Genomic DNA, 26,909 nt, shown 5'->3' with positions numbered 1-26,909 from the left:
AAATATGACCCTGGTCTCTTGAAGTGATAAACATGACATTTTATAAATAACTTGGTCATCCAAACATAACAGTGTAGCAGTATTTAGCCTACTATAGAAACTAAATCTAAGTTGACAAATGTTATAGCTAATGCTTTTATTTAGCTGATAAATACATACTAACCCTAGATAATAGAGATAGTGATTTGTTAGAAAGCAACTGAGCTTCCAAACCACAGAATTACTATAAAATGTTATTATCATGAAAGTCTTCCATGATTGTCACTGAAGGAGAGACCGAAACCCCACTGTATCAGTTTCACTAATTACTGACATGCTAGATACACTTTACAGTACAACAAAAATCATACATTTACATTGACAGAAGACATTTCAACATTCCAACCATGAACAGGCACACAAAAGACAGGGTACCTTCCTCAGATCTGAAACACTTGCAAATGTAGGCAAGGTTGTCTGTTGGAGAGCAGAAAGCATTTCTGAAGAATGCCTTACAGGAAAACGAATTGGTTGGTTCATGGGGTGTTGGTGCAGGATTATCTGGTGTAGGCACATGTACTTATCCATAAACTGTACCAACTTGAACCATTCATTGGTTGATGTAGATAAAAGAAAACCCTTTGACTTTGCTGTAGGGATATTGTGTATATGTGACAAATCACTTTAACATGCAGACCAATTGGGATTGCCGCACATTCAATTCACATGGAATTCACGTAAGCCTATGCAAATTCTATGCCTGACACAAAATAGTGAAAGCATGCAAACTGAGTTGTACTCGCGGCACACTTTCAAGGTTTCGCATTATTTATTTTTCTGACCTTGGTTGAAGCTAGTTACACCTATGCTGTGTTGAATCTCACTTGACACGTGCGGTAGCACGTAACGCATTTAATTAATATGTTGTCTTATCCACACTGTGCGCAGATGTGAAGGTTCCGCATCGCACAGATTTGATCTGAAATATTTGCCTTCTCAGCGAACACATTTAATCCCGCAGTGTTCAAATTATCTGCGCCGCCTCTTAAGTCTCCTGCGGGCTGCGGAAAGATAGAGCCCTGCCTCTCTCTCCCCCAGACATCACATCCGGGTCAGTTGCTTGCAGCTCTACAATATTAACCAGCTTCACAGTTACATTATAACGCTGCGTTAGACACAGCTGTGCAATATGAGGTAGTTGACATGGATATTACCATTAGCATCCAGTATTGTTGAAACGACCTGGCACCGCTGGGGTAATACAAACAAAAAAACAAAACAAACAAACAAAAAAACGCAGCCTGCACAGACACCTTTATTAGTTCATGCAATATTAATTTCAGTCATGTCCAAGAGTCTGAAAAAGAAGAGCCACTGGACCAGCAGAGTCCACGAGATTGCCGTTTGCAGGAATGAAGAAGGAGAGCTTGGGTTTGATTTAAAAGGAGGTGCCGAGAATGGGCAGTTCCCTTACTTGGGTGAGGTGAAGCAGGGCAAGGTGGTCTGTCAGAGTGGCAGACTATCCCAGGATGAGTTGCTCTTGGAGGTCAATGATACCCCGGTGGCTGGACTCACCATCAGGGATGTGTTGGCTGTTGTGAAGCATTGCAAGGATCCCATCAGGTTGAAATGTGTCAAACAAGGTGAGTATTGTGATCTTGTAAATATTCCCATCGCTTTGTGTTGTGTTAGAAAAAAAAAACAAAAAACAAACGCATGCCAGTATTGTACACCAAGTAACTTTGACAGATCACATTATCAGACGCCAATTAACGTTTGCTGTATTGAATGACAACCACTTATAATCTGCAAAGTGCAACTAGGATGACTGGCAAAACGTTTCGCATTTCGCAGGGGAGTCTGCGAAGTTCAAAATGGAAAAGCGTGGGCCGTTATACGTAACCTAGATACTAGAACCAAACTTTCTTCAGTGCAGTCGTGGGGATGAAAATACAAAAATGTCTAATAGCAAGATGCATGTTTTATTATTACCGGTAGTGTTGTTGTTGTTGTTATTATTATTATTATTATTATTATTATTATTATTATTATTATTATTGTAATTTAAAAGGTGACGGTGTTCTCAGTTCGGGTGCCTATTAGATGCCAAGAGAATCTTGCAACTACTAGAGGAGTTTTACTGATCTTACTTTTATGTGTCTTAATCTGTAAATATGTTGCGTGATGTACCAGTAGCAAATTTGTGTGGTTTAAGAACATTTATTTATATATTATAACAACGTGAACATGTTATTAGCACAAGTCTTGGGCGTGGTGTTATATTTTGTTTACTGATTTTGATGAGTCTTAGAAACAAATTAATAAACAACGTTTATTTAGCCAGTTCTAACTATTGGAATGGTAAACATGTATTTAAATACTTTATTTATTTTTGTGGACAGAAAATGGTCAAGTCTGGGCCCTTGGGTTTTAAACACTGCTTTTGTTTTTTTTTTTTTCTTCTCTGGTGGAAGATGACTTGGTGATTGCAAATAAAACACAGGACACATAAGGAGGCAGTTTCCTATGAAAGCGATTTCAGAAAGTGATTGTCACTTCACCTAGAATTCAAGGGATTTAGTCACAGAGTGTCAAAGTTGTTTCCCTGAGAAGTAAACCAGAAGGAAGCTAAATGTAAACTACACTCGATTTGTTATACCTTTTAAATTAGTATAATCATAGTGTGACTGTAGCCCAGTGGTGAAATTCTCAACAAAAAAGTGCAGGTACTCCTATGCACAGCCGGTACACAATACAGTTATGAATACAAAGTAAGCCTTAAAAAAATACTGATAAAATATAACCAATTCATCATAAACAAAGAAGCTGAAAATACTGAACGGTTTGTACCCTTCTGCATATCACTGTCACTTTAATATAACACTTAAGTTAAACCTTAAGTGATACGTGTTAAGAAATATTACACTATGCAGTAACTGCTGTAGAGAGGGCATTTTGTTTCAAAATATCCTAAAAAAAAAAGGAGATGATGTTATACAAAATGTATATAAAGAAAATAGCTGTTCTGTGAACAAGTGATACAAACAGGTCTAAGTCAAGCAATATGGGCTGAAATACCCCTCTGTTTCTAATGTACCAGACACTACTTTTAAATCTCCATTGTATTCTTTGAAATCCTCCCTGCGTGCTCACCTGCAACAGGGCCTACAATAATAGCCTTGGATTAGATCATATACCCTTTTTTCCAGATTACTTATCCTACATTATATTCTGATGATCTATTCCAGAAAAAAATATTTGTATATTTCAGGCAGAAACAGTATAAAAATAGACATCAGGTTTCTTTTTTTTTTTTTCCAATCCCTGGCATTGTGGTTCCTACACAATAACAAAGTGATAAAGTACACATTTTCATAAAGTAATGTCATTACTGTAGTTTACATATGCCTTTACACAACAAGTGCAAACTCAAATTTAACTCAAACTGTCGAAAAGGGGGCATTGTACATTTCTAGTCCTCCGAACAGAAAATGCTAGGAACACAACAAAACAAAACTTTGATCACTGTGCTTAACATCTACCTTGCAAGTTGGGCCAGTGTTTGGAAAGTGTAAAAAAAAAAACAAAAACCAAAAAGCACATCTGCATCTGTATCCCGATTTTGACTGGCTTGCCAAATCTGAAGTGGCACCTCTTGATCCTGTTTTTTATGTTGTCCCACACATCGCTTTCCATTTTCTACATCGGTGCAAGACAAAGCACGTTGTGATAATCATTTCTAATATTTATAAACTGTGTCATTTATGGTGGACACTAATGTTCATTTTTTCCTTCAAATTCTTGAGCAGCAATGGTCATTCAAATATTCAGATAGTTTCTTCGAACTTAAGAAAATAATAATTACTCCATGCCATTGTTTTCACTTCTCACTGCTGAAGTCTGCTGTCATTGATCAACTGAAGGGCACTGACACAAAGAGAAATGGGCACAGATTTGTGACATATGCCAAAATGAAAACTAATTGGAACGAAAGCTTGGCCAATCAACATGCAGTGATTATACTGACTTTAATGGTGGCCAATAGCAGCTAAGAGACAGGGAAGCAGTATTAGGAAACAGAATGAAAGTACATTTGAGAAACGTGGTGCTAGTGTGAATGAACGGAATGCAAGTGTGTTGGATGAAAAGCAGATGAAGTAAGACCCAGTACCCAGTATCGGCTTTAAAATAAGACGGGTACTTCACAGAATTTCACCCCTGCTGTAGCCTAATCTTTGCTAAAAGCCAACAACAATTTTTCTATGATACATTTAAAAAAAAAAAAAATATATATATATATATATATATATATATATATATATATATATATATATATATATATATATATATAAACATTACAAGACTCAAGTCTATAGGCCCGTGTGGGCCCGACCTGAGTGAGGTTGCAAGTCTTGTCTAAATGTTTTTCTTATTTCCTTTTAACACATTTTTGAGAGAGAAAAAAGCTCCCTGCTAGGTTTGAGTAGAACACCTGAGTCATCAATTATATTGAGGACTAAATAAAAAGCTTTGAAGAAAAATATTAATACTCTGTACTAAGAAGAAGACATTAAAAAAACTGACCTTGGAAAGTTCATTGGATGATTTCTTATCAGGGGAGATGGATGATTGTTTCTAAATGCTTCTCTTTTTATAAATTTTTGTACTCTAAGCTCTTCAGAGACATGGGTAAAGTTTAATTTTCTGAAAGGAATATAAAATGCAAGGAATTGCTTAGATCAACTAAGTTGTTTATTTGGCACTGTGTTCATTCAAATGTTTTTTTTTTCTTTCAGAGAATTTGCCCGTAGCACTTGTTGTGAAGTAGGGCATTTTTGCACATCTGTTTACAGGCCATGGAAAGCTCAAAACCTGAGAATGTGTTTAGTAAAGATAGTTCTACTCAAAAAAGTAGACAATTAAACTAATCCAGTATACTAGCACATGTATGTGCCGTATATCAATGCCAGGTTTTATTTATTTTTCATTGGAACTCATTTAATTAGTTATCTTAAGCCCTTTTCACACTGGTCAGGACCTAGTGTCATGCGGGTCGGGTACGTGATTTCACACTGCTTTTGATAAAGAAGGGTTGACCATGTGACAGACGCAAGTACACAATGCGCTTATCAATGCCCCGGAAGCAGCTCGTTACTGACGCTTCCATCCTAGCTTCTCTGGATTGAACCATCAGCCCAAATGTTTATTAGAGCACATTTTTCTCCATCCCTGATGCATTCTGGCTCATGCTGTGTCTCAGTCAACAAAAATATGGCTAAACAGAAACATTCCTTGCGGTAGTGAAATCTTCATGCAGACGTGGCTGTTTGTTATTTCCTCGGCTTACAAATGGCCGTCATTCATTTTGTCACACTCAACCTGGGTCAAACCGTGTTGACTTATATCCTGAGGTGGGTTGCAACCCAGGTACAACCAAGATACGTGGTTTCACACTATGCAGGATTGTGAGCCTGGTAACCAAGATAAGCCACACCTGGATTTTATTTGAGCATTTTACAGCACCGGGAATCATCCTGGATTGTGTTAACCCACGTCTGTGGTTATCCAGAGGGATTTCCTGGTACTGTAAAATGCTCTAAAAAAACCCTGTCCAGTTATAGGTTGATCAAATCAGCGTCTTGGTGCTGAAAGAAATACATAACTGTTTGGGTTTTTAGTCATAGGACTTTTTGCTTGTTGTCTTTTTTTTTTTTAATATGATGAAGGAATTTACTTTTTACTGGAATTTCAAGCAGGTGGTTATCATTAATTTCCCATAATACACACCAGTTACTATGCAGCAGTGACATTTTCAGGTTAACTCAGAGTAGAAGCCTGACACCTTGTGAGTTCAACATATTGTAATGTTCTGTTCTGGGCATCCTTTATTAATACTCAAGCATTATGTAAAACTTTGTGTTTGCCCTCTAGAAACTAGCCTAAACCAATGTCGCTCTGCCACGAGAATATGAGTAATTCATTTTGAGCATTTGTTGAAGATATACTGCAGTGTAAACTGAATGAATACTTGACAGAACTCAGCCTCTGTTCAGATGTTTTTCATAGGGAAGCTGAAGTTAGAGCCAAGTTTGTTGTGTGTTTTTTGATTAACAAAAACTGTTTTTTTCCCTTCATTTTTTAGCTTTTGAATAAGAAAAAATGAACAGTGAGCCGTTTGTTTTTCTTCTGCTTGAATAACGAACAACAAACCAATTTTTTTGTTTTGTTTTTACCTCAGAAATGTGTTCAAGGGGCAAAGCTGCAGTATTGCTGTCTTAACACTGAATACAGAAGTGACCTTAATACTGGAGTTGACTTTACACTGAGTCTCCCATCAATCACACGGCTTTGATTTTAAATGTTTTCACTCTTCAATGAGTTATGTGAATCAAATTAATGGTCACATTATTGCTTATAAAATTTTGCAGAGGTGAACAGTTTACTAGTGGAGCAGTGTGATTGGACAGAGTCACATCCAAGGTTGTTAAATGCAGGAAGCAGATGCAGAAAGCTGCAGTTTAAAGCACTGTGCGTGCACTTGTATTGACAAAAACACAAACAAAACAGGAATAAAAGGTTCAAACAAAACAAATCCAAACACAAAACACTACTGTTCAGGCTGGGTATTCACCTTTTACTGACCACTTCTCCCAAACTCCACCACATAATTTTTTCCTCCTGTTCTTTTCGTATGGCCATTCCTTAATTAGCAGTTGATTAGGGAATGGCCACTTTCCCCAGAGGTTGTTTACAGAGGTGGATTTCACCCCATCCCTGCCTAACTTACATTCAAAACTAATCAATCTTTATATAAACTGAGACCACACACACACACTATTTATAAGATGGGCTTCTGCTCTGACATATACCAGATTACTGCTCTAGGAGGTACAGTTTAGTGTGTGCAATTTTAAGAAAAAACGTTTCAATTTATCACTTCCCATGTCCTTACTCTACTATCAACATTTCCCCTTTCCCAGCCTTCCCATCAGGATAATATTTGTTGCCTTAACAGTTCCAGAGATTTGGCCAAAGTTTGCCCTGTGAGCTGAAAATGAACTTTAACTTTAACTGAAGGTTAACTTGAGCTGGAAGGACCCTTAGTCCATGCTCGTTTTTCACTTTCCCAAAGCAGCTATTATTTATAAATGAACTGGGAAGAGAAGGGGAGTTGTTCAATTGTTCAACAGTAACAATTCTGCTGGACATTTACAAAACCATTGGTTGCAAATACCTGAATGAACCCACTGCCCGTTACTAGGGGTAAGGATAGATGTATGTATTTCTGATCTATCGAAGAGGCAAGAATGTAAGACTAGAACAGCATAAAAATGCAAAAATTAGGTAGTTGTGGTTACATATAAATATACAATATGTTGATTAACATGTGTGAATAATCATTTCTACAAATAACCTAAAACACAAATCTAAAAGAAATATTAAATACAAAAATGCACATACAAACAAATGATACCTTTGCTTTATGCAGTAGTTTTCAGTGTATTCCTATTTCAATGCCATATTTCTGTGTGAATCCTAAACAAGTCTGTAAAACGAATTGAAATTGCTTTTAATTCAGCCCCAGTGACAGATGGTAAGAAGGAACTGGCTGTTAAAGAAAGGTTCTAGACTTCAACAAAAAGTGTCATGTTTGGAATGTCAAGTTGGTTTAGTGCTGCTGATTTCAGGAATGTATGCTGTTTGAGGAAGAATGGGTTTTTTCTGCAGGTTGTAGTAAACATGTAGTTTTAATACCTCCTGAAAAGGTGCACGTTAGTGATGAAAGCTGCTTTGATTAGTAACTATAGCAACAACAGGATTGAGGTTCATCTGTGTATTCACAACACCTACATTTACATCAAAAAAAAAAAGTTTAACATAAAACATTGTTTTGTCAATTTGTATAAGTGGTCCAGACTGCAAAAGTGGAACAAAACAATTGTGTACTTTAATGCAATGAAGAAGTTGAATGTTTCTCTGGCTTTAAATTATGTCTTCAGCTTCATATAAAATACAGAGAGGTTCTACTGTCATCCCAATAAATCCATTTAACTAATTACTATTGGTTAAAATGGATTTACATTTGGGGAACTTCTAAAAGCTCTCATGAAGACCGGTATTCCCCTTTTATTCAGGAATATTGGTATCTGTTTACATTCAGTTTTATGTGTGTTTGTGAAGAACTGCTAATCCACAGAATTTAATAGAATCTTTTCTTTTAGCATAGCAAGCTACTTATAGTGCCAGTTCTAGAAGCACTGTATGTGTTACATGAAGTGCTGAGGATGTGGATTTAATGAGGACAGTAGCTTACTAGAGATTCTGAGCTAACATTCTGGGAGAAAGATTTTCATCATTTTTTTTTTTTTTTTAATCTTATAGAGAAACATCAGTCACTTCAACCACTTAAATCCGAAGAGAGTCGATACATCTTGTGCTTCACAGACCAGTGATTTCAAAATCCCCTTTATAAAATAGCTTTCGAGCCCTCAAACACATCAGTGTCCGTCACTTACAGGATTTTGCAATTAATCACACATTTTTAGAATGATCACTGTGAAAAATTCCTGCAAAACTTTTTTTTTTTTTTAACTTTCTCGGGATCGTCTGTTTATGTTTGCTGCAAACCTTGGATAGGAAAAAGCAGTTTACAGTAAACTCTCCCCGGTTAATTAATTTCATTTCAGTTTTAGAGATATTAATTTAGAGTGAGTATTGAGGGGTTTTTTAATACAGGGCTCGCAAAATCGCTAGGCCGACCGGGACAACCAAAAGAATCTGTCGGACAACGTGTTTTTTTTTTTTTACGGTTAAAAGAGATACTTCGAAGGCTATGATTTTTTTAAACGAAGTTACAGGCTGGAATTACAAGCTACTGTACTCTGCTCACCAAGATTCACATTTTGTTACCTTTATTAAGTCGTTAACGTTATTTCCCAAACCAGGAAAAAAACAACAAAAAAACATCGAATACGATAGTTTTTATCACAGACACAGATTTATCATGTAGCATGTTGACATCGCTTTTTTCATTTCTTTAATGTGATTAATAAAATGTACCGGTAATTTTATTTTAAATGTAAGGTGCTTGCTTGTAACTTATTGTACCGAGTGCAGCAACAGTCTTGGATCCAAACCGTCAGCCGAGTGTAGATATACTATTTACATCCTCACTGTGTGGCCTTCATTGTATAATTTAAATACGGATTTAAAAATAAATAAATAAATAAATAAAAATCAAACTGCTGCTGATGTTGGCTCGTGCAGGTCTATGCAACCGGCACGGCAAAGCAACATATTTTTTTTTATTACTATTTTTAAATAAGGAACTAAGATTTCAATTAACATTTGCAATTGAAACAAAACTAAAACTTTATTTTTATTTATTTATTTATTTATTTATTTATTTATTTTTTTATTTTTGGGGGGGGGGGGGGTTGTACTGTGTTCTTCAATGAATAGGATATAGCCAGAACACTGGATGCAGCATGCCACAAATTGGGTACTATACTTTTAATTCTTCTTTTATTCACAATCTCATTATTATTATTATTATTATTATTATTATTATTAGTGCTAGTAGTGACAAATACTGTAATAAAGAAAATCAAAGAATAAAACAGTACTAATATTAATAATTTAGCTAATGCCTTTCTCCAATGTGTCTTCCTTAACTTATTCCAGCAGCTTATATTGTTAGTTTTGGATCTTTCTTTTACTATAGCGAACAAAAGGCTTTGGACGCAAACAGGGTTGTTATAGCGAGGGTGTACTGTATTTAGTATTTGACTTATATGCTTAATACATGACACTTGCACATTTTAATATATAATGCGTGCACGTTTGTTATTTCATGTTATTGTTCACCTCCCATAGTGTTCAGCATTTAACAGAGGGTATAAAGACGTTTGGATCAGAATCCAATATCATCCCTTACAAAAAAAAGTAATATACTGCAAGTATACCTGTGCCAAAATTGCCTAGTTTTATTATATTATTGGTACCATTATACGGTCCTATTTTGGCACAAGTGTACTTGCAGTATACAACTTTGTATATTCTTTTTTGTAAATAATCCAATACAGTTCTCAAATATTGGACATTTCTTAGATTTTATCTTCTCTTTTGCATACCTGCACTGTCTCTTGCTAGATATGCACCTCCAGATTCTGACAAATACTTTTAGAAAAACAGGAGCAACTTCTGCTCTGGATTAAAAAGCTGTAATGCTCTGCGGCTGCCCGCCTATGCGGATAACCATCAAAAAACTAGTAGAAACTAACTAAAACACAAGTCTGGGAAAAACAAATGGAAGTCTGGAAAAAGTGTGGAATTTTGATGTTGAAAAAGTGTATGAACCCTGAGATATTGGAGCTATGTTGAGTACAGTGTGCTTTGTACAAATCACCGTCCATAGGTCAATTATGGGCAACTTCACATTTTTTTGGACAACCAAATGTCTACAATGGACTGCCTGAAGGGCAAGTACCATTACCAAAATTTTGCAAGCCCTGTAATAAGTAATACAGCTACATATAACTGTAAAATAAACTAAACAGTTATTTCTAGAATCAGTGGCGTTTATAGATTTAAAAAAATATATAAGTGCCGTAAGCACACCTAAATCCACCTGAATAATAAATAAGTGTATTAATTTATTTATTATTAGATTCATAATTTGCATTACATATAAGACATCTTTTTTATAGTCTACAATTAAAAGCTTTAATGAAAGCTTCATATCTATCATGTGCAAACTAGTATAAAACAGAAACACAGTTTGGGCTTTGAATGAAATTTGAGAAGCAGGACAGTGTGCAGCAGTGAGACCAAATCAGAAGGAGATATTATTGTCATTATTGTGTGAAAGTGTTATGGTGGAATGTCATGGGTGTCAAATTTAAAGTGTAACTGACAGAGGGTTGGCTCAAACCGCCTCTAATGTCTCTTTTCCACTGTATAACCATGCCGTGCTGGGGCTGTACCGAGCCCTCACGGTGCGGTTAAGAGTAGCCTGGATTGTTTTTCCACTTCAGAGCCGAGCCGTGCTGCTGACGTCACACGCAATGAAAGACAGTTGTAATTAATTATTGTTGTTAATTAACTCAGTTTGCCAAAAGATGTGCAAACAAATGGTGTTCAAAAATGAATAGACCAACGTACAGCTGTAACTTATTTTGTAAATATATTTAGGAATTTCTTTATAATCCACACATTTTACTGATTACATTGGCATAATAAAGTTCAGTTAATTCTGTTGAAGGGGAAAAAAAGATTTTAAAAATATGATTTGCCAGAGAGAGCAACGAGAGCTGTAGTTGTATGTATGGTACAGCTGCATTTTGTTTTACTATATTTTTTGTAAATAATAGAATTTTATTTTTAGCATATTTGTTTTCTTTATATTTATATTTAAACTGACTGATGCAACGTAATGACGAAAATCGTTAACCCCGACATGGCTCGGAGCCAGATTCAGATGTCTTGTGAGGCCGGAGTTTCACAGTTTGGTTCTCGCTCTGCTCTGCCAGTGGAGAAGGGGTATTACAGTCCTGGAGTGGGCGTCCCAGCCAGTGTTATAAATTAACTGGACCTGTTCCCATGTTAGGTCTGGATGCTCAGCTTCAGTCTATGAGCATCTGAGGCACACTATTAATGTAACTAGTGGAGGTTGGGTGCAAACTGGCTGCCACACAGCCCCAAGCAAGCATCTTGGACATTGTACAAAGTAATCAAGTGAAGCCCTGGGCAGAATTATTTGTAAGAGAAGGGTCATTCCACAGCATAGGTTTGCCTTCCTGCAACAGTGTGCTGGTACACCATTTAAAATAAATATTGTATTAAAGCTTGAGGAGGTGGTGTTGGGGGGTCATTTTTTTTTTTGTGAGAGGAGGGGGGGAAGGGAGAGAATCGCCAATTATTCATGCCAGATAGGAAGAATGTTTATTCTTTCTGAAACAGGCACTGTCTGACAATAAGACTTCTAGAGCAAGTAGCATATCGGACTGTATCTGTAGAATGTACTTCATCTTTATTCCAAGAGGTGAATGAATTATGGAGTAGTGTAATTGACATCATGAATACTTGTTCTTTGCTTGTTTTTTTGTTTTAGATTTGAACTATCAATTGTTTTTGTTTGTAAAAAATGGTACTTGTAATTTAAAAAGGGAGTATAAGAGGTTACCATTCCCCTTTTTGGCAAAACATATTTTTCCAGAAGGCAGTAATAAACTAGATGTAAGCAATTGTTGTTAATTTCTAGTTTCCTGCAGCTAAAAGCACTCCTCCCTTCTCATTTCACTCCCAGCACACAATGATTGAGAGGCTGGTATTTTCTCATAACTTAGGAATGCAGCCCTTTTTCTTTTGGTGGAGTTGAAGAGATTAAAAAAAAAAGAAAACAGTACAGGGACCGCGGATTTGAAGTTTTGAAACCATAGTCGATTTCCCTTTATATAAAGGTCACAGGCTTTTTAATAGTAAATATCTGACAGGATAGGCACTTCTTGTGGTAACCTTGTTATTTTTGCAGTGTGGTTTTGAGATTCAAGCAGACGTGAAAGGCAAATGTCTTGGGTAAAATAGCAGCCTTTATGAAACATGCCTGTCACAAAGTGTGTAATTACTTTAGTGTTGCTTGAAACAATACAGAGTAGGGTCTGAGTAATTATTAATAAACGAGAGATTCGATGTGTGCAGCATGATCGGTACCAATTAGAGTGTGAGGAGAATTTGGGGACTAAAGGCGATTACAGCCTAAAGTGAAGAAGGAAAATCATGCAACAATGAACCTTTTACAATATATAATGCATTGTGCAGACAGTTTAAAAGTAGAGGGATTTAAACATGCATGTTGGTGTTGCTTGTCAACTGGCTTTTTCTAGACTATATGACCTGTAATGTCTGTATTATGTGTCCAATAAAGCGATTTATTGTGTGAAGAAGCATCTAACTGAAACACCTGTAAAATTACTTTCATTTTAATAGGACATACCAGTTCAGTCTGTGAAAATGTCCTTGAGATAATGTTAGGGCACTTTCACACCAAGTTCGTTTGAATCTTTGATGCAGATTGAAGTGTGGTTCGATTCGCTTAGAGTGATATGTGAAACCTCTGAGAACTGCAACTCCAGTAATTGCACAGGATGTTCATCAAACCAAGTGAGCCGAGATCACTTGAAATTGTGGTCTGGTTCTCTTGGAAGGGGACTTGGTACTTTTGCCACTTTGCTCCATTTCAACTTTTTGCAATGTAAAACAACCTATTCCAGTTTGCTTGAAAACTAACGGCTCCAAACAGCAAAGCAAATCGTGGAAGTGACATGCTTCAGCAAGCACCAAGGAAAGTGTCTCCCCTTGTCACACATACGCACCAAGAAAGACCACCATAATGTCACATGTACACAACAACACATCAAAAAAAAAAAAAAAAAATACCATGGGGCTGATTTACTAACTGGCATTTCAATGAAATGATGCTAATAGTGTTTGAGATTTAATTACTCTAGCAGCAAGCTTGCTGTTTAAGCATAACAGCAAAACTGTCACAGACAAAATAAAGTATGAAATGACAATTTAATTATGATTTAGCACATGTATTACATCTGGCTTTATTATAATTGTGTCATATACACATGCAGGGAAAACATTGTGCCAAGACAAAGCAGCACTGTCTGTACTGGCATTAGTCACTGTTGCATTTACAGTGCTCTGCCTCTGTTTAATAACCCAGCTCCTGTTGCATCTGTGTCCACACATAGATTTACAACAAGCTACTATTATTATTATTATTATTATTATTATTATTATTATTATTATTATTATTATTATTATTATCATCACTCCGAGAGATCTAGATGAAATCATAAAACATTGATGACCGGGGTTGACTCGATGTCAAAAATTGAGTTAAAATAGACCGGGTTATATAAAAGACATATATATAAAAATACTAAGACCAAAAAAAAAAGTTTATTTGAAAAAAAAAACTTGACGCGCGTCGGAAGTCTCTATATTAAAAAAAAAAAACGAGACCAATGACGGCGCGACCCCAACAGTATTAAACAATTCGATAACGTTTTTCTATGGGTCTCTCGCTATGTATCGCGGCCTTCAATATATAGCAAGATTTATATTGGACCCTGATACTACAGGGGCGTAGCGTATATTGAGGCATACAAGATGGCTGGGTACATTTAAAAAAAAAAAAAATGCAAAAATATATCTAAAGGTTTTTTTTATTTATTTATTCTTATTTTTTTTAATAATCCTACTTACATTTTTAAGACTGGCATATAATTAATATGTTTTCATATTGTTATTATTTTTTATTTGCCATTGAACCTCCTTCCATATGAAATGTAACATGAAAAGATCATAGATCTGATAACATTTAGGTTTTTGGGGTCAAGATGTGAGGGCAGCAGGGCTTACAGGAACAATTAGTTCATGATTAGGGTTTCTCGCTTGTTTTTTTATTTTGAGTTTCTCTACTGTAGGACATTTCAGTATTTTGTATTCTGCCCATCAGTATAATTCGTAATTAGCTCCCCAAGTGCAGTAGTTCCTAAGAGCCCTGTTGACCTTGACTTCAGTTTCTTGGTTGAACTACATTGTCTTACAGGTCTTAAGAACCTAAGAAACCTGAGGAACCTGCATTCAAGATGTCAGGTTGTTTTATTTAGTACACAGAATCACTGTATAACTCACTGATACTGGACAAGGATTCCAACTTTAAGAAATAAAACTGAATTAGATTTATTAATAAAGAAATTGAAATTGAAACCATATACAGGGAACTATTCAATTGATCTAAACACTGATGGATGTTTATACCACCACCATTTAAATCATTTAAAAAAAAACAAAAACACTTTTAGTTACAGAAAGAAAAACATTAAAGAAAACTCTCATTTTTAGAGGTGTTAGTTATGGAATAGCCCTATTTGAATGCTTTTCAGTGATGGCAGTGTCACTGTTTAGATCAACATAGTGTTTAGTAAGGTTTTAGTGCAGAAAACATGCGAGTCACAGGAAAAGCAGTGATTTGTTTCGTGAGAACAACTACTGAGGGGTGTGGAGGAGTTGCTTTCTAGGAGTTGTCTTCATGCCTTGGCTGTCCTAATCACTCACCAATCACTGCTTTTCCTATGACTGTTTCTGTTTCAACGTCTTCTTCAAGGCTAGAACATTTTAGAGAGGGTTTGGTATTCTTTAAGACTCATTAAGATTTACTGGAATTATTTTGTTAGCTTTGAAATGTAAAATTAACCTGAAAATAAATTAGCGTGTACTAAAGACTCTTCTGTTACATTATACCTGTCAGCAATTTAATTACTTGTTAAAATAGGAAATGTTCCTCATTCTTGACAGATACTGTATTATTCAATGTGTCTAGTCTTTCCTTGTTCTTAGCATACATTAAAGTTAACAATGGCAATTCATTGTTCTGCCTTGCAAGATACAGATAGTAATTCCTTAAAACATGGCAGTGTTGTTTTCCAACATACCTAATATAAAATAAATTCGCCCTTTGTTTGAATGACATAATTACTGATATCTTCTCTGCAATACATCCACTTTTAATCCGAGTTTTAAATTGAGAGGATGAATTCTGCATTGAGAGATACTGCAATCTTACAATGCAGCTATCCAGAGTTGTTATAAATTAGTACTGGATTTACATGTTAGGATAGTCACTCATAATTTAAATATTTCTTCGGATATTTGTTTGTTTTCAAAAAGTAATAAAAGCCATTCTACTGCTCAGAACGCAGGCAGAGACTGCATAGCAGGGGTGTATGGCCCCTGTGTGCCTTTACTTTACAGGAAGACGTTACACTATGGAACACGTTAAAGTAGAAATATATCCCAGGAGTAAAGAATACGTTGTGTAGGTCTTATTTTACCCCAGTTCATTAACTACAAAACAAAGGATGCCAAATACTAGTTCAAGTTAAACGTTGTTTTATTTATTCCCGAAATAAATAGCACAGAGTTGACACCACATTTAATTGTTTTCCCTTTTTTTTTCATTCCTTGCCTTTGCCGTTTCTTCACAGTAGACAGTGGCCATAGACACTTTTCGTAAAGTAATAACATGCAGTTTACTTGTGCCTTTTTGTAGCTGAAGAAGCAAATGAAAACTGACATTTAACTTTAAACACTTCTGTAACAGGGCATGCTACGTGTGTGGCTAGTCACTGAAAAATACTGACACAGACACAGAGCATTGGTGTTGATATGCTTCTCAGACGCGCAGATTTAATTTTCAACACAGGTGACGACACTAGGGTACCAGCAATGGTAGACCTAGTGTCACATTTAATAAAGAAACCAACACAAAACAAAGCTAAAATAAAATTTTTCCACACAAAACGACGAGCGCTAGTCCCACTGAAATAAACGTCCCACTCCAGGAACCTACTACTCTGCGGTAACCCTTTCTATACTGTTTTGGGATCCACATCCCCTAAGCTGACCTATTACTGTTCTGTTGCTTCCAAAGTCCTGGCCTCCCAGCGACTCCAGGCCGTTCCAACAGTCCTGGCTGGGCAGTTGCCTTCACAGGCCCCGTCTTGCAGTTCAAGTGTTCCATAGCAGTAGCTCCTGCAAAGCAGACTGCCCATCTGTATAGCAATGGCCTTGCAGCAGCCCTGAGCTATAATGGAGCCGCTTTTTGAGCTCTATGCAGCATCCCAGCCAATCCAGACCTCCTGATCAGCTTAGTGTAGGGCGAGCCCCATCTGGTCGCTTAACAACGCGTCTCCGGCTGCGCATCACAGCTGCGCATCACAGCTGCTTGCCCACAGACACATTCCACAAACCAGCGACAGGGCTCCCTGTGACAACTTCAAATGAAACAAATGTGGAAATGGGACGCTGTAAATTGAAGGGGGAAAAACCGTTTTGGTTCACATTTATTACATTCCACTTAACAGAAATTCACAATAAAAATATATAATATATACAATCTGTATAAAACTCACTGCACATCATTTCCAGGAAGTTGGGCACTATTTAAGGAAGGCATTTCAAAATGACGTGCTTGCCTTTTTTTCTGTCCCCTGAGATTCTGACTCTCTCTAAAGGAGCACAACGCATTTTTGACCCAGATGGTTATCCACAGAGATCATTATGCGTTCCTAGACACAATCTTGTTTGTTTACTTTTTGCTGTCCTAAAGCTTAAATAGCTGCTGAAGAGCTTGTGTTGATCTTGTGGGTTTTTTTTTTTAGTTATATACAGTGGCTTGCAAAAGTATTCAGACCCCTGACCAATTCTCTCATATTGCTGAATTACAAAATTTCGTTCTGTTCGATATTTTATTTTAAAACACTTAAACTCAAAATCAATTATTGGAAGGTGACATTGGTTTTATGTCGGGAAATATTTTTAATAAAAATAAAAAAACTGAAATATCTTGCTTGCATAAGTATTCAACCCCCACACATTAATATTTGGTACAGCCACCTTTCGCTGCAGTAACAGCTTTAAGTCTTTTGCGGTAAGTATGTACCAGCTTTGCACACAGTGTCTGAGTGATTTTGGCCCATTCTTCTTGGCAGATTTGCTCCAGGTTGTTCAGGTTGGTTGGACGATGCTTGTGGACCGCAATTTTCAAATAGTGCCACATATTCTCAATGGGATTGAGATCAAGACTTTGACTTGGCCACTGTAGGACATTCACCTTTTTGTTCTTGAGCCACTCCAGTGTTGCTTTGACCTTGTGCTTGGGATCATTCTCCTGCTGAAAGGTGAATTTCCTCCCAAGCTTCAGTTTTTTAGCGACTGAAGCAGATTCTCTTGCAGTATTTTCCTGTATTTTGCGCCATCCATTCTTCCTTCAGTTGTAACAAGATGCCCAGTCCCTGCTGATGAGAACCATCCCACCACCATACTTCACTGTAGGGATGGTTTGTCTTGAGGCATGGGCAGTGTTAGGTTTGTGCCACACATAATGCTTTGAGTTATGGCCAAAAAGCTCTATCTTGGTCTCATCTGACCACAAAACCTTTTCCCACATCACAGCTGGGTCACTCTCATGCTTTCTGGCAAACTCCAGACATGCTTTCAGACGGTACCTTTTGAGTAATGGCTTCTTTCTTGTCACCCTCCCATACAGGCCAGTGTTATGCAGAGCTCTTGATATGGTTGACTGGTGCACCATTACTCCACTCCCAGCCACTGAACTCTGTAGCTCCTTCAAAGTGATTGTTGGCCTCTGTGGCTTCTCTCACAAGTCTCCTTCTTGTTTGAGCGCTGAGTTTTGAGGGACAGCCTTTTCTTGGCAGTGCCTGGGTGGTGTGATGCAGCTTCCACTTCCTGATTATCGACCCAACTGTGCTCAGTGGGATATGCAAACATTTGGATATTATTTTGTACCCTTTCCCTAATCTTTGCATTTGTATTACTTTATCTCTAACTTCTGTAGAATGCTCTTTGGTCTTCATTTTCCTTCAGATTCACAGCCTTACCAACGATCCTTCAACAGTGGGGTTTTTATCCAGAAAATGTGACAGCAAGTTTAATGGTTCACAGGTGGAGGCCAATGGTAAGGTAATTGTGTCCTCGTTAGGGCAGTTTCTTTCATCGGTGCAAACGGGGAGCTTCCACAGCACAGGGGTTAAATACTTATGCAAGCAAGATATTTCAGTTTTTTATTTTTCTTAAAAATATTTCCCAACATAAAACCAATGTCACCTTACAATAATTGTTTCTGAGTTTCAGTGTTTAAAAATAAAATATCGAACAGAACGAAATTTCAATGTACCATTTGTAATTCAGTAATATGAGAGAATTGGTAAGGGGTCTGAATACTTTTGCAAGGCACTGTGTGTATATATATATATATATATATATATATATATATATATATATATATATATATATATATATGTGTGTGTGTGTGTATATATATACATATATATATATATATATATATATATATATATATATATATATATATATATATATATATATATATATATATATATATATATATATATATATATATATATATATATATATATATATATAGGTATTATAATAATACTATATCACACACATACTGTATCATACAGCACTTTTTCATTTGCCATTTTTGAAACTGTCGTGCAACTTCTAATGAGGCTGTAAAGTGCAAGGTATTTTTGTCATTTCTAGTGAATATGAACATCTGAATTTTCTATCCGAATACATGTCAAAGATTTTTGTTTGATTATTCGGATATTTGTCTCAACACTATTACAAATACATAGTGAGCTTGTCAGTCTTTTAGACTAATGTATCTCACACAGGTGGCATTCGGCTTCTCAACTCAGATGTTTATTAAAATACTAAATTACTCATTATTTACACTGTGATGATGTGAGTGCTACTGAAACCTTTGCAAAGTTAAACATAAGCTCACTACACTGTAATGGCAATACAGCTGCTGTAGGCTGTATACTGGATAGCTGTTACTGTGTGCATTGGCAACTTTGTTTTGCTTAAGCAAGTTAATACACTTTTCAAAGAATGGGTAAAATGGAAGAATGTGCAGAATGCTTGTTATCCTAGAGATGTGCATTTAGGTCTGCATGAAGATGTACAAAGAGGAGAATTATAATGAGGCTTCATTGTGTCATGGATTTGTAAGGGTTAAGATAAAATGCATAAGAAAAAAAAAATGATGTTCATAATTGCATAATAACTGGATGTTCACCACCCTTTGTTCTTACTTGGCAGGATTCACAACCACCAGTTGTCATTGTTTTTTTTTCCACTTAATTTAGCTCATGGTGGCATTAGTCTATTATACTTAACTGTTACTGGCAGTGTAGCTCCACAATTATAAATTATGGCTTTAGTGTGTAGAAGATGCTGGGAATGCTCTTGTTCAGCAGAAATATGTGTGAAGGGAATTCTTTTTGGTCCTAGCAAAAAGGTTAAACAGTAACCTTGAGACTGAGAGCTTTACTCCTCATGTTTGTATCCATTACTGCTCCATATACCTAACCCCACCTTTTTAAGAACTGGAGTGTTGCGTAAGAGTCTGACTTCCTGTTTACCAGTTAGTCAGGCTGGTCCAGTTATTGAATAATATTAGGGTTTATGGAGCTATCTGTATGTGACCTAGTGTATAATAGTCTGGGGAGTATTTGGTGTTTGTATTTATTTTACATTTACATTTTTTTATCTCGATAACCTCTTGTCCAATTGTGATTAAAAAATAATAATTTTAAAAAAGCGAAAGGAATCACAGGTATTAGGAAAACGTGTGATATGAAAAACAAATGAAAAGAAGGTAAAAAGAATAACCACACACAGTTAAAACTCTACTGAAAGGGCAACATTCCTCTCCTCTTATCACAGAGGAAACACACTCTCAACATCCTGCCACCAAAGTGAGTGATGTCCAAGAACTCTCTCGACACCTTCATAATAACAGTGGAAGCCCATTGCCGGAGCAAGCTAATGTGTTACTGTAAGTTTAAGCACTCTGAGGACAAATATTGCTCCACATCTGCTCCATTTAATGAATGGATTGCATTTTTTGGTTCATTTAAACATTTTATTATAAAAGCATGATACTTGTTAAGAAGTGTTTCTCTGCTTAATTATTTTATTTTATTTTATTTAATAAATACATGCACAGCGTTTCAACTCACAGTACTGTCTCTTCCTGGTCTGACTTCAGCACCAAGCTATCCTGCCACAGTGTCAAGACTGTGTAACATGCTGTCATTTATAGTTGCAGAGCAATTTTGCCATAATAGTTTGTGGCAGATTATTTAAAGATTGTAATGCAGTGATATACTTAACTACAATATCCATACAATTGGTACATGTATATAGTTTGTAATATTTGGGGCTGCGCTGCTAAAGATCAACGGAAAATCCCAAACACCAGTGGTCCTGCCTTATAATATTAGATTAGGAATGATTGAGGAAAGGGAAATATTTAAACAGTGTATATTAAAAAGTGTATAATCATTTGATGTTTGGCTGCTGAATGTTACACTTGTTCAAATTTTAAGCTGTTTAGAATGAATGTCGTTGTTCATAAATACAGATGAAAGTTTCCAGTGTCATTGACCTCCACGTGTTTGAATGGCATGCCTTCTCGGTAGCACTTATCCTGTGTTTTACAAGGCATTTTATAATTAAGAGCAATAACATGCTTAAGCAGGCAACACCCTATTTCAGCGATGGTAAATCAGCAATGTCATATTTCTCCCATACTGTGCTTCACCATTTGTTACTTACTTACACTGTCAGCAGCAATTGGCACAGCCTGGGTATAATAATTGATATAAAGTATAAATCCTAAACCAAAACTGTGTAATGTAATACACCTGTGGGATAACAAATGATCTTTTAAAATGTGTCTCAGATTGTCATTGTCTTCAGGGTTATTCATAAATTGTAAAATGTCTTCTTTGAATCATCTATAAATGTCTTAGATAATAATTACAAAAAAAGGACAAAAAAACTAAACAAAAGCAATCTGTATAAGATGAATACATCTCACACAGTAGATTGCTTTCTTAGCCGAGTGAATCACTCCAACACCAAGCTGATTTTCAAACCGCCACATACCGTACAGGGTGGCTGATGGTTGTGCTCACATGTACTTTCCTAAACTGACGCTGAATATTATACAGCTATTGCCAAAAGTTTTGATTCAGCATTTAGAATTAACAAATTTTACTTCATGAAGTCGAATGGCACCTGTTGTGTTAACATATTGCATTAAATACCGCTTTGTAGTTTTCCATGTACTTAAAAAAATTGTGTTTTTGAAAATCAAACATGAAATACTGTACTACTATTAAGGCTTCTGGTAGACACTTGCAGTATCAATTTGTAGTTTATTTGAGTACATATATTTTTAATGTCTCAATCTTCTAATTCTAGGCTATGCAAAACTGTTGGCCATAGCTGTACATAAAATGCTGTGACTTTGTGAACTTAACACTGTTGTGATCATAATTAAATCCAACAGTTGAACGTCATAACAGTGGCAGAAAAGTGACAATCTCCATGTCCCAGTGAGCAAATCTGTGAATGTGCATCAGCACAAAGATAAAAAGGGCTCTCTTAGGAGCTGCTGTCATTCACTTCCTAACGCATTGCCTATTTATACAGTTTTGCTGTGGTTTCAGTGTCCTTCGGGTTATACTTTAGCAATGGGAGCTCCTGGCCATTTCTCACAGTTGGAACTGTTAAACAAACCTGTCTGTCGGATTAGAGAATATCTAAAGACTTGACCTGAATTGAAGCAGAACACTTAATGCCTGCTAATGTGCTCACGGCTAGGATAACGCATGTGGTTTTGAAGAGTTGTTTTTGTGTTTGTTTTTGTTTTGATTGCAGTATGATTCAGTAGGCAGAAGGTTTTGATTTCTTTAATTTACAAAATCCCCAGGACCCTGTCATCTTTTTTTGATTTTATTTGAAGTTTTAAGGTGTTAATATAATAGATCCCAGTATCTGCCATTCAGAAACGTAAACAAATTCTTATAATATGAAAAAATGTAAAATAGTTTTAAACTTCATAGGGTTGTACTGTACAAGCATTCTTTCTCAATTAGAAACAATTTTACCTTTCCTGAAACCGTTTCCATGTTGTGTTTTTCCTCTCTCGTTTTCCCATTTTGGAAAAAACCTGCCTCCTTATTGGGTTTCCTGCTGGAAACGTGAATTCAAGGGATGTAGGAAGATAGTAAACAGCACAGCAAGGTCCAATGCATCTTATTGGTATTGTTACAGTATAACTGATTTGCATGCGATACGAGAGAGGTACATATTGGGTGGCAATAATTTACACAGATTAGCTGCAGCTAACAATTGAATATCAAGAAAAATTGGATAACTTGTTTGGAGCTATGAAACATGGGGAATTACTTCGTGAAATTATGAATTTTATGACAAAATAATGAAATGTTTTTACAAATATTACTGAGCTAGAATATGTTCTCTAAAACCATTAACAATAGAACAGCTACGGAAAATAAAATATTGCACAACTGCACTAAAACGGACATGATCACTTTAAGAGCATTCCGCCCGGAAGGGAAGCCACACAGAATACTATGGTAGTACTGGCACCGGGAACTACAGTAGGAATATCCTGCTAATACCTTTGTGGAAACAGTCATTTTTAAAAAATTGTATAGCTTTTACCACAGAAGCAACACTGTTGATTTAACATTAAAGCCTTTAAAAACACTAATTATTATAAGCAGCCCCCACTTACATTTCTTTTGAAAAAATACATGAAGTGGAACAAAAGAGATCATTCATAGTACAATGGGATTACTTGAAATGTGTTCTACAGGACAGTGTTTTTTTTTTTTTTTTTTTTTTAAGTTCTTTATTTTACAAAACATACAACTTGAATATTTTATTGTTTTTAAAGCTTACATTTTAGTAGAGGCATTGAAGTAAAGTGAGCATGGCTGATTGAAGTTTCAAGGAGTGCATAATGCAAGGTTCGTTTTCTTAACAATAATAAGTCAGTCTTCATCAGTTAACTTCAATCAAAAGAGAATCCAAAGACTGTACAGGATGCAATCACAACAATACTGTAAGCAAAGTTACAGGTCGCAGCAGCTGAAATCTTGAGCAACAAAGCTGCAGGTAAACCTACATGTCTCGACATGTGGTCTTCGAGCGTCCCGCCCTGGCCTCAAGATGTTGTCTCAGATGCCAAGGCGATGCACCCTCGTGGCATCAGAGAGTTTGTTTATGAGCCTGGCGTTGGTGTAGTTGTCGTTTTCTGAGCTGCCATGGCACAGAGATAGTATGTCTGAGGTGGTGTCAGTGTAGATCTAGTTTTATGAGCCCTGAGATGTTAGTTACAGACATAACATACTGTATTATACTGGGCAGGGTACATCCCACTGGAGTGTAGCTTGTTCTCTCCAGGACTCGAATGTTGGTTGTGAGCAAGTGAGTCTAGCATGCAGATACATCCAGGTATATATATTTTTGGGTTCAGAGGTGTGTCTTTCTTGCTAGACAAAAGACTAAAGGAGGGCAATCGGACTCTTTGCAAATAGGGGTGGCACCATTGTGTGATGGGCAACAATAGCAATGAGAGGGGAGACATGTCTGGCACACAATGTGCTATCAAGAGTGGGTGCGTACCATTGAAGATATGTTATCACTTCAGGTCAAGCAATCGCCACCTCTTCAAGACAATGGCTGTAAGACCACCTTTGAAAGAAATCTTGTTTCAGCCTTTTAACAGTACAATACTTATAAAGTTAAACATTGAAGTGAATTAAAAAAAGCCATATTTAAAAAACTGTACACTCTGTACAACTAATCAACTAGAAGCAGTAACACACTTGGCTCAACAACCAGACTTCTAGTGTTAATCTTCGTTTGTGTAGAAGCAGTGCCCAAAAATGAAATTTGCCGCCGTTTCCTCCCGTGACGCAGAGCAGCTTCAATACTTTTGGAGTTCTGCACCTGTGTGTGATGTCTCTAAATCTTCCTTTTTTTAATGAATTTGTAAATTACAGATTGAGAAAGAGAGAAAAAAGGAAGGCAGCAACATATGATGCATTTATTTATTTTTACTTTTCTGCCCCCCACCCTGCCCCACCCCCCGATTTTACCACACCATTTGATAAGCTCTAATTATGTCATTATGTGTGTTAATGCTCCATTTGCGTTTTATGCTGCTATGTAATGACTCCAATTCGATGGACCAATGCACAGAGTAGGTTATTGCTGTACAGTTATCAAGGATAAATCCAAGGGGAGCTTGTTAAGCAGTTGAAATGTGTGGGCAGGCAATCAGGGAGGTAGCAGTTAACAAAGTGCATGAAGTTGTATACAATCATACAGAAGAAATTGAGAATTGGTATATTAACCCATTGAATTGAGACCATTGTCTGCTGTTTTTAATTGCACATTTCAAAGTGGGGGGAAATAAATAAATAAATAAAAATAATAATTGGTCACTAAATAAAAAAAATAAATAAATTATGCTTGAGTATTCGGACAATATTGCCTTTTTTTGACTGTTGGCTGTCTTGGACTACCACACTAAAGCTTCACTAAATGGACAAGACTTGAGTGCTGGATAGAAAAAAAATAATGTATTAAGGGGGTACAGTCACATACACAGGGGCATCGCTCAATTTCAACAATTTTATTAAATTGTCTTAGAAACACAACTCTATTGTAGAAAATTATGCTTGAGCAGCAACATCCTCACTTTCTAACACATATTTCATGATCGCCTAAATTCTCAAAAATTAAGTGCGACATAGCAATGTAGATATGATAATGTTGAGTGCCGAAATTAAAGTGTTGCCTTTCTCAAAGTTTTGGAAGTATACTTGGGTTCACATTAATTTATTATTTATTTCGTACTTTTACCAAATTCACTGATCCCAAAACAGATGCAGTATTGCACATAAATACTGAAAATAATGTTACTCTACATGCAATTTAATTCAAATACTGATATACATCACAACTACTCTCCTTTTACATAAGAATATTAAATGGAATATACAGTACTGTAAAATGGAATAATATTAAATGGAATATACAGTACTCTACATTGAAATAATAAACTGAATATAAGCAACAGTGGACAAGATTTACGATTTCCAAAGACTGTATACTTTTTTGGGGGAAAAGAGGCACAACATTTTCATGGGGCCTTATTCACTAAGCTTAATTAGCATGAGGAACTACCTAACGTTACCTTACTCTGAGTATGTATAACCAAGTCTTTTAAAGTGGATTTAGAGCTGGGATTTTTTATTTTTATTTTTATTTTTTTTGAGAATGCGTTATAATCAAAATATTGATCCACATTAAATGAAATAATGAAACACACCTACTGGGTATGGACAGAGTGTTTCAGAATATGTATATTCTCCAGTGTGTTGGAATTCCCCATCTTGCAGCTGGTAGCTGTAGATAATACATGATCTTTTTGTCCCGGATGGTTAAGTTATTGCTTTTGTTTTGTTTGTTTTACAGCTGGGTCTATTATTATTATTATTATTATTATTATTATTATTATTATTATTATATTTTTAATTTATGACAATACTAAAATACACTTTTTTTTTTTTTTTTTTTTTTTAAATCTGCACTGAACTGTTTTGAAGCATGACAGTGTTAATGTTTGTAGTCTTTGAAGTGGCCAGATATTATATTGTGCTGAATTTGTCACGTTTTGGCTGTTAATATATGCCTTTGTGTTTTGAATATAACAATAACTGATAATTCAGTGAAGTACCACAGAGATGTGATTTTCCAGCCATGAGGGCAGTGAGGAACAGACTCTGTCGTATGATTAAGTTATTGATGGTGTGAAGACCGGCTGTGAGACCCATCTGCTTGGGAAAGCTCCTATGATTGCTAAAGAGGTCACATGACTTTTTGTAACTTTTTTTTTGTTTTTTTGTTTTCAGTTAGCAATATGACTTTATCATGTTCTCTGAAACATTTTTACAGTACCTTCCATAATTCTTTTAGCTATTTTATCTTGACATGAATAGCATAATAAAACATTAATTATGGACTTGCTAAGCAGGTTTAAATCTAGACACTGAAAGAACTGATTCTAGAGAATTGGTAGAGCCCAGTGAAGTCTTAAAATTGCCTTAATAATAATGTGTTGTGTTTTTCAGCAGTGTTTGGTTTTTTTTGTGCCTGTTTATTATTTTTAGAGCACATTCTCTAGTTGTTTACTAGTTCATTTTTCAATTCAATTTCATACTGCAGTTACTTTACTTTTATGTCTAAAGTATTGTTCATCAAATACATGTACTGTGCATTTTAATTAGAAAATCTATAGTAGTCTATAGCTTTGTCTTTATTTTTTAAGGATTTGGTATGCATGGTCCAAATACCCCCTGGTCCATTTGGGGAGTTTAGCAAGGTACTCGCAACTACCTGAGAACTTGTTT

At 36.0% G+C, this 26,909-nt stretch overlaps 1 protein-coding gene across 8 annotated transcripts in view; it reads left to right on the top strand.

Moving 5' to 3' along the window:
* The first annotated feature begins 1,038 nt into the window (after positions 1 to 1,038).
* magi2a (membrane associated guanylate kinase, WW and PDZ domain containing 2a) overlaps positions 1,039 to 26,909 on the top strand; it is a 318,611-nt gene continuing 292,740 nt past the window's right edge. For 5 of the 8 annotated variants that reach the window (XM_041257504.1, XM_041257508.1, XM_041257502.1 and 2 more), the window contains exon 1: positions 1,041 to 1,622. In XM_041257504.1, the coding sequence (XP_041113438.1) occupies positions 1,325 to 1,622 (298 nt within the window). In that variant the 5' untranslated portion in view covers positions 1,041 to 1,324. Of the gene's footprint in view, positions 1,623 to 26,909 lie in introns of all 8 variants that reach the window. The other 3 variants (XM_041257506.1, XM_041257505.1, XM_041257503.1) reach the window with 3 other exon arrangements.

The sequence above is a fragment of the Polyodon spathula genome, chromosome 8 (genome assembly GCF_017654505.1).
Source record: "Polyodon spathula isolate WHYD16114869_AA chromosome 8, ASM1765450v1, whole genome shotgun sequence".
NCBI classification, from domain to species: domain Eukaryota; kingdom Metazoa; phylum Chordata; class Actinopteri; order Acipenseriformes; family Polyodontidae; genus Polyodon; species Polyodon spathula.
The sequence above is the reverse complement of the archived record's forward strand: the minus strand, read 5'-3'. Positions and strand labels throughout refer to the sequence as shown.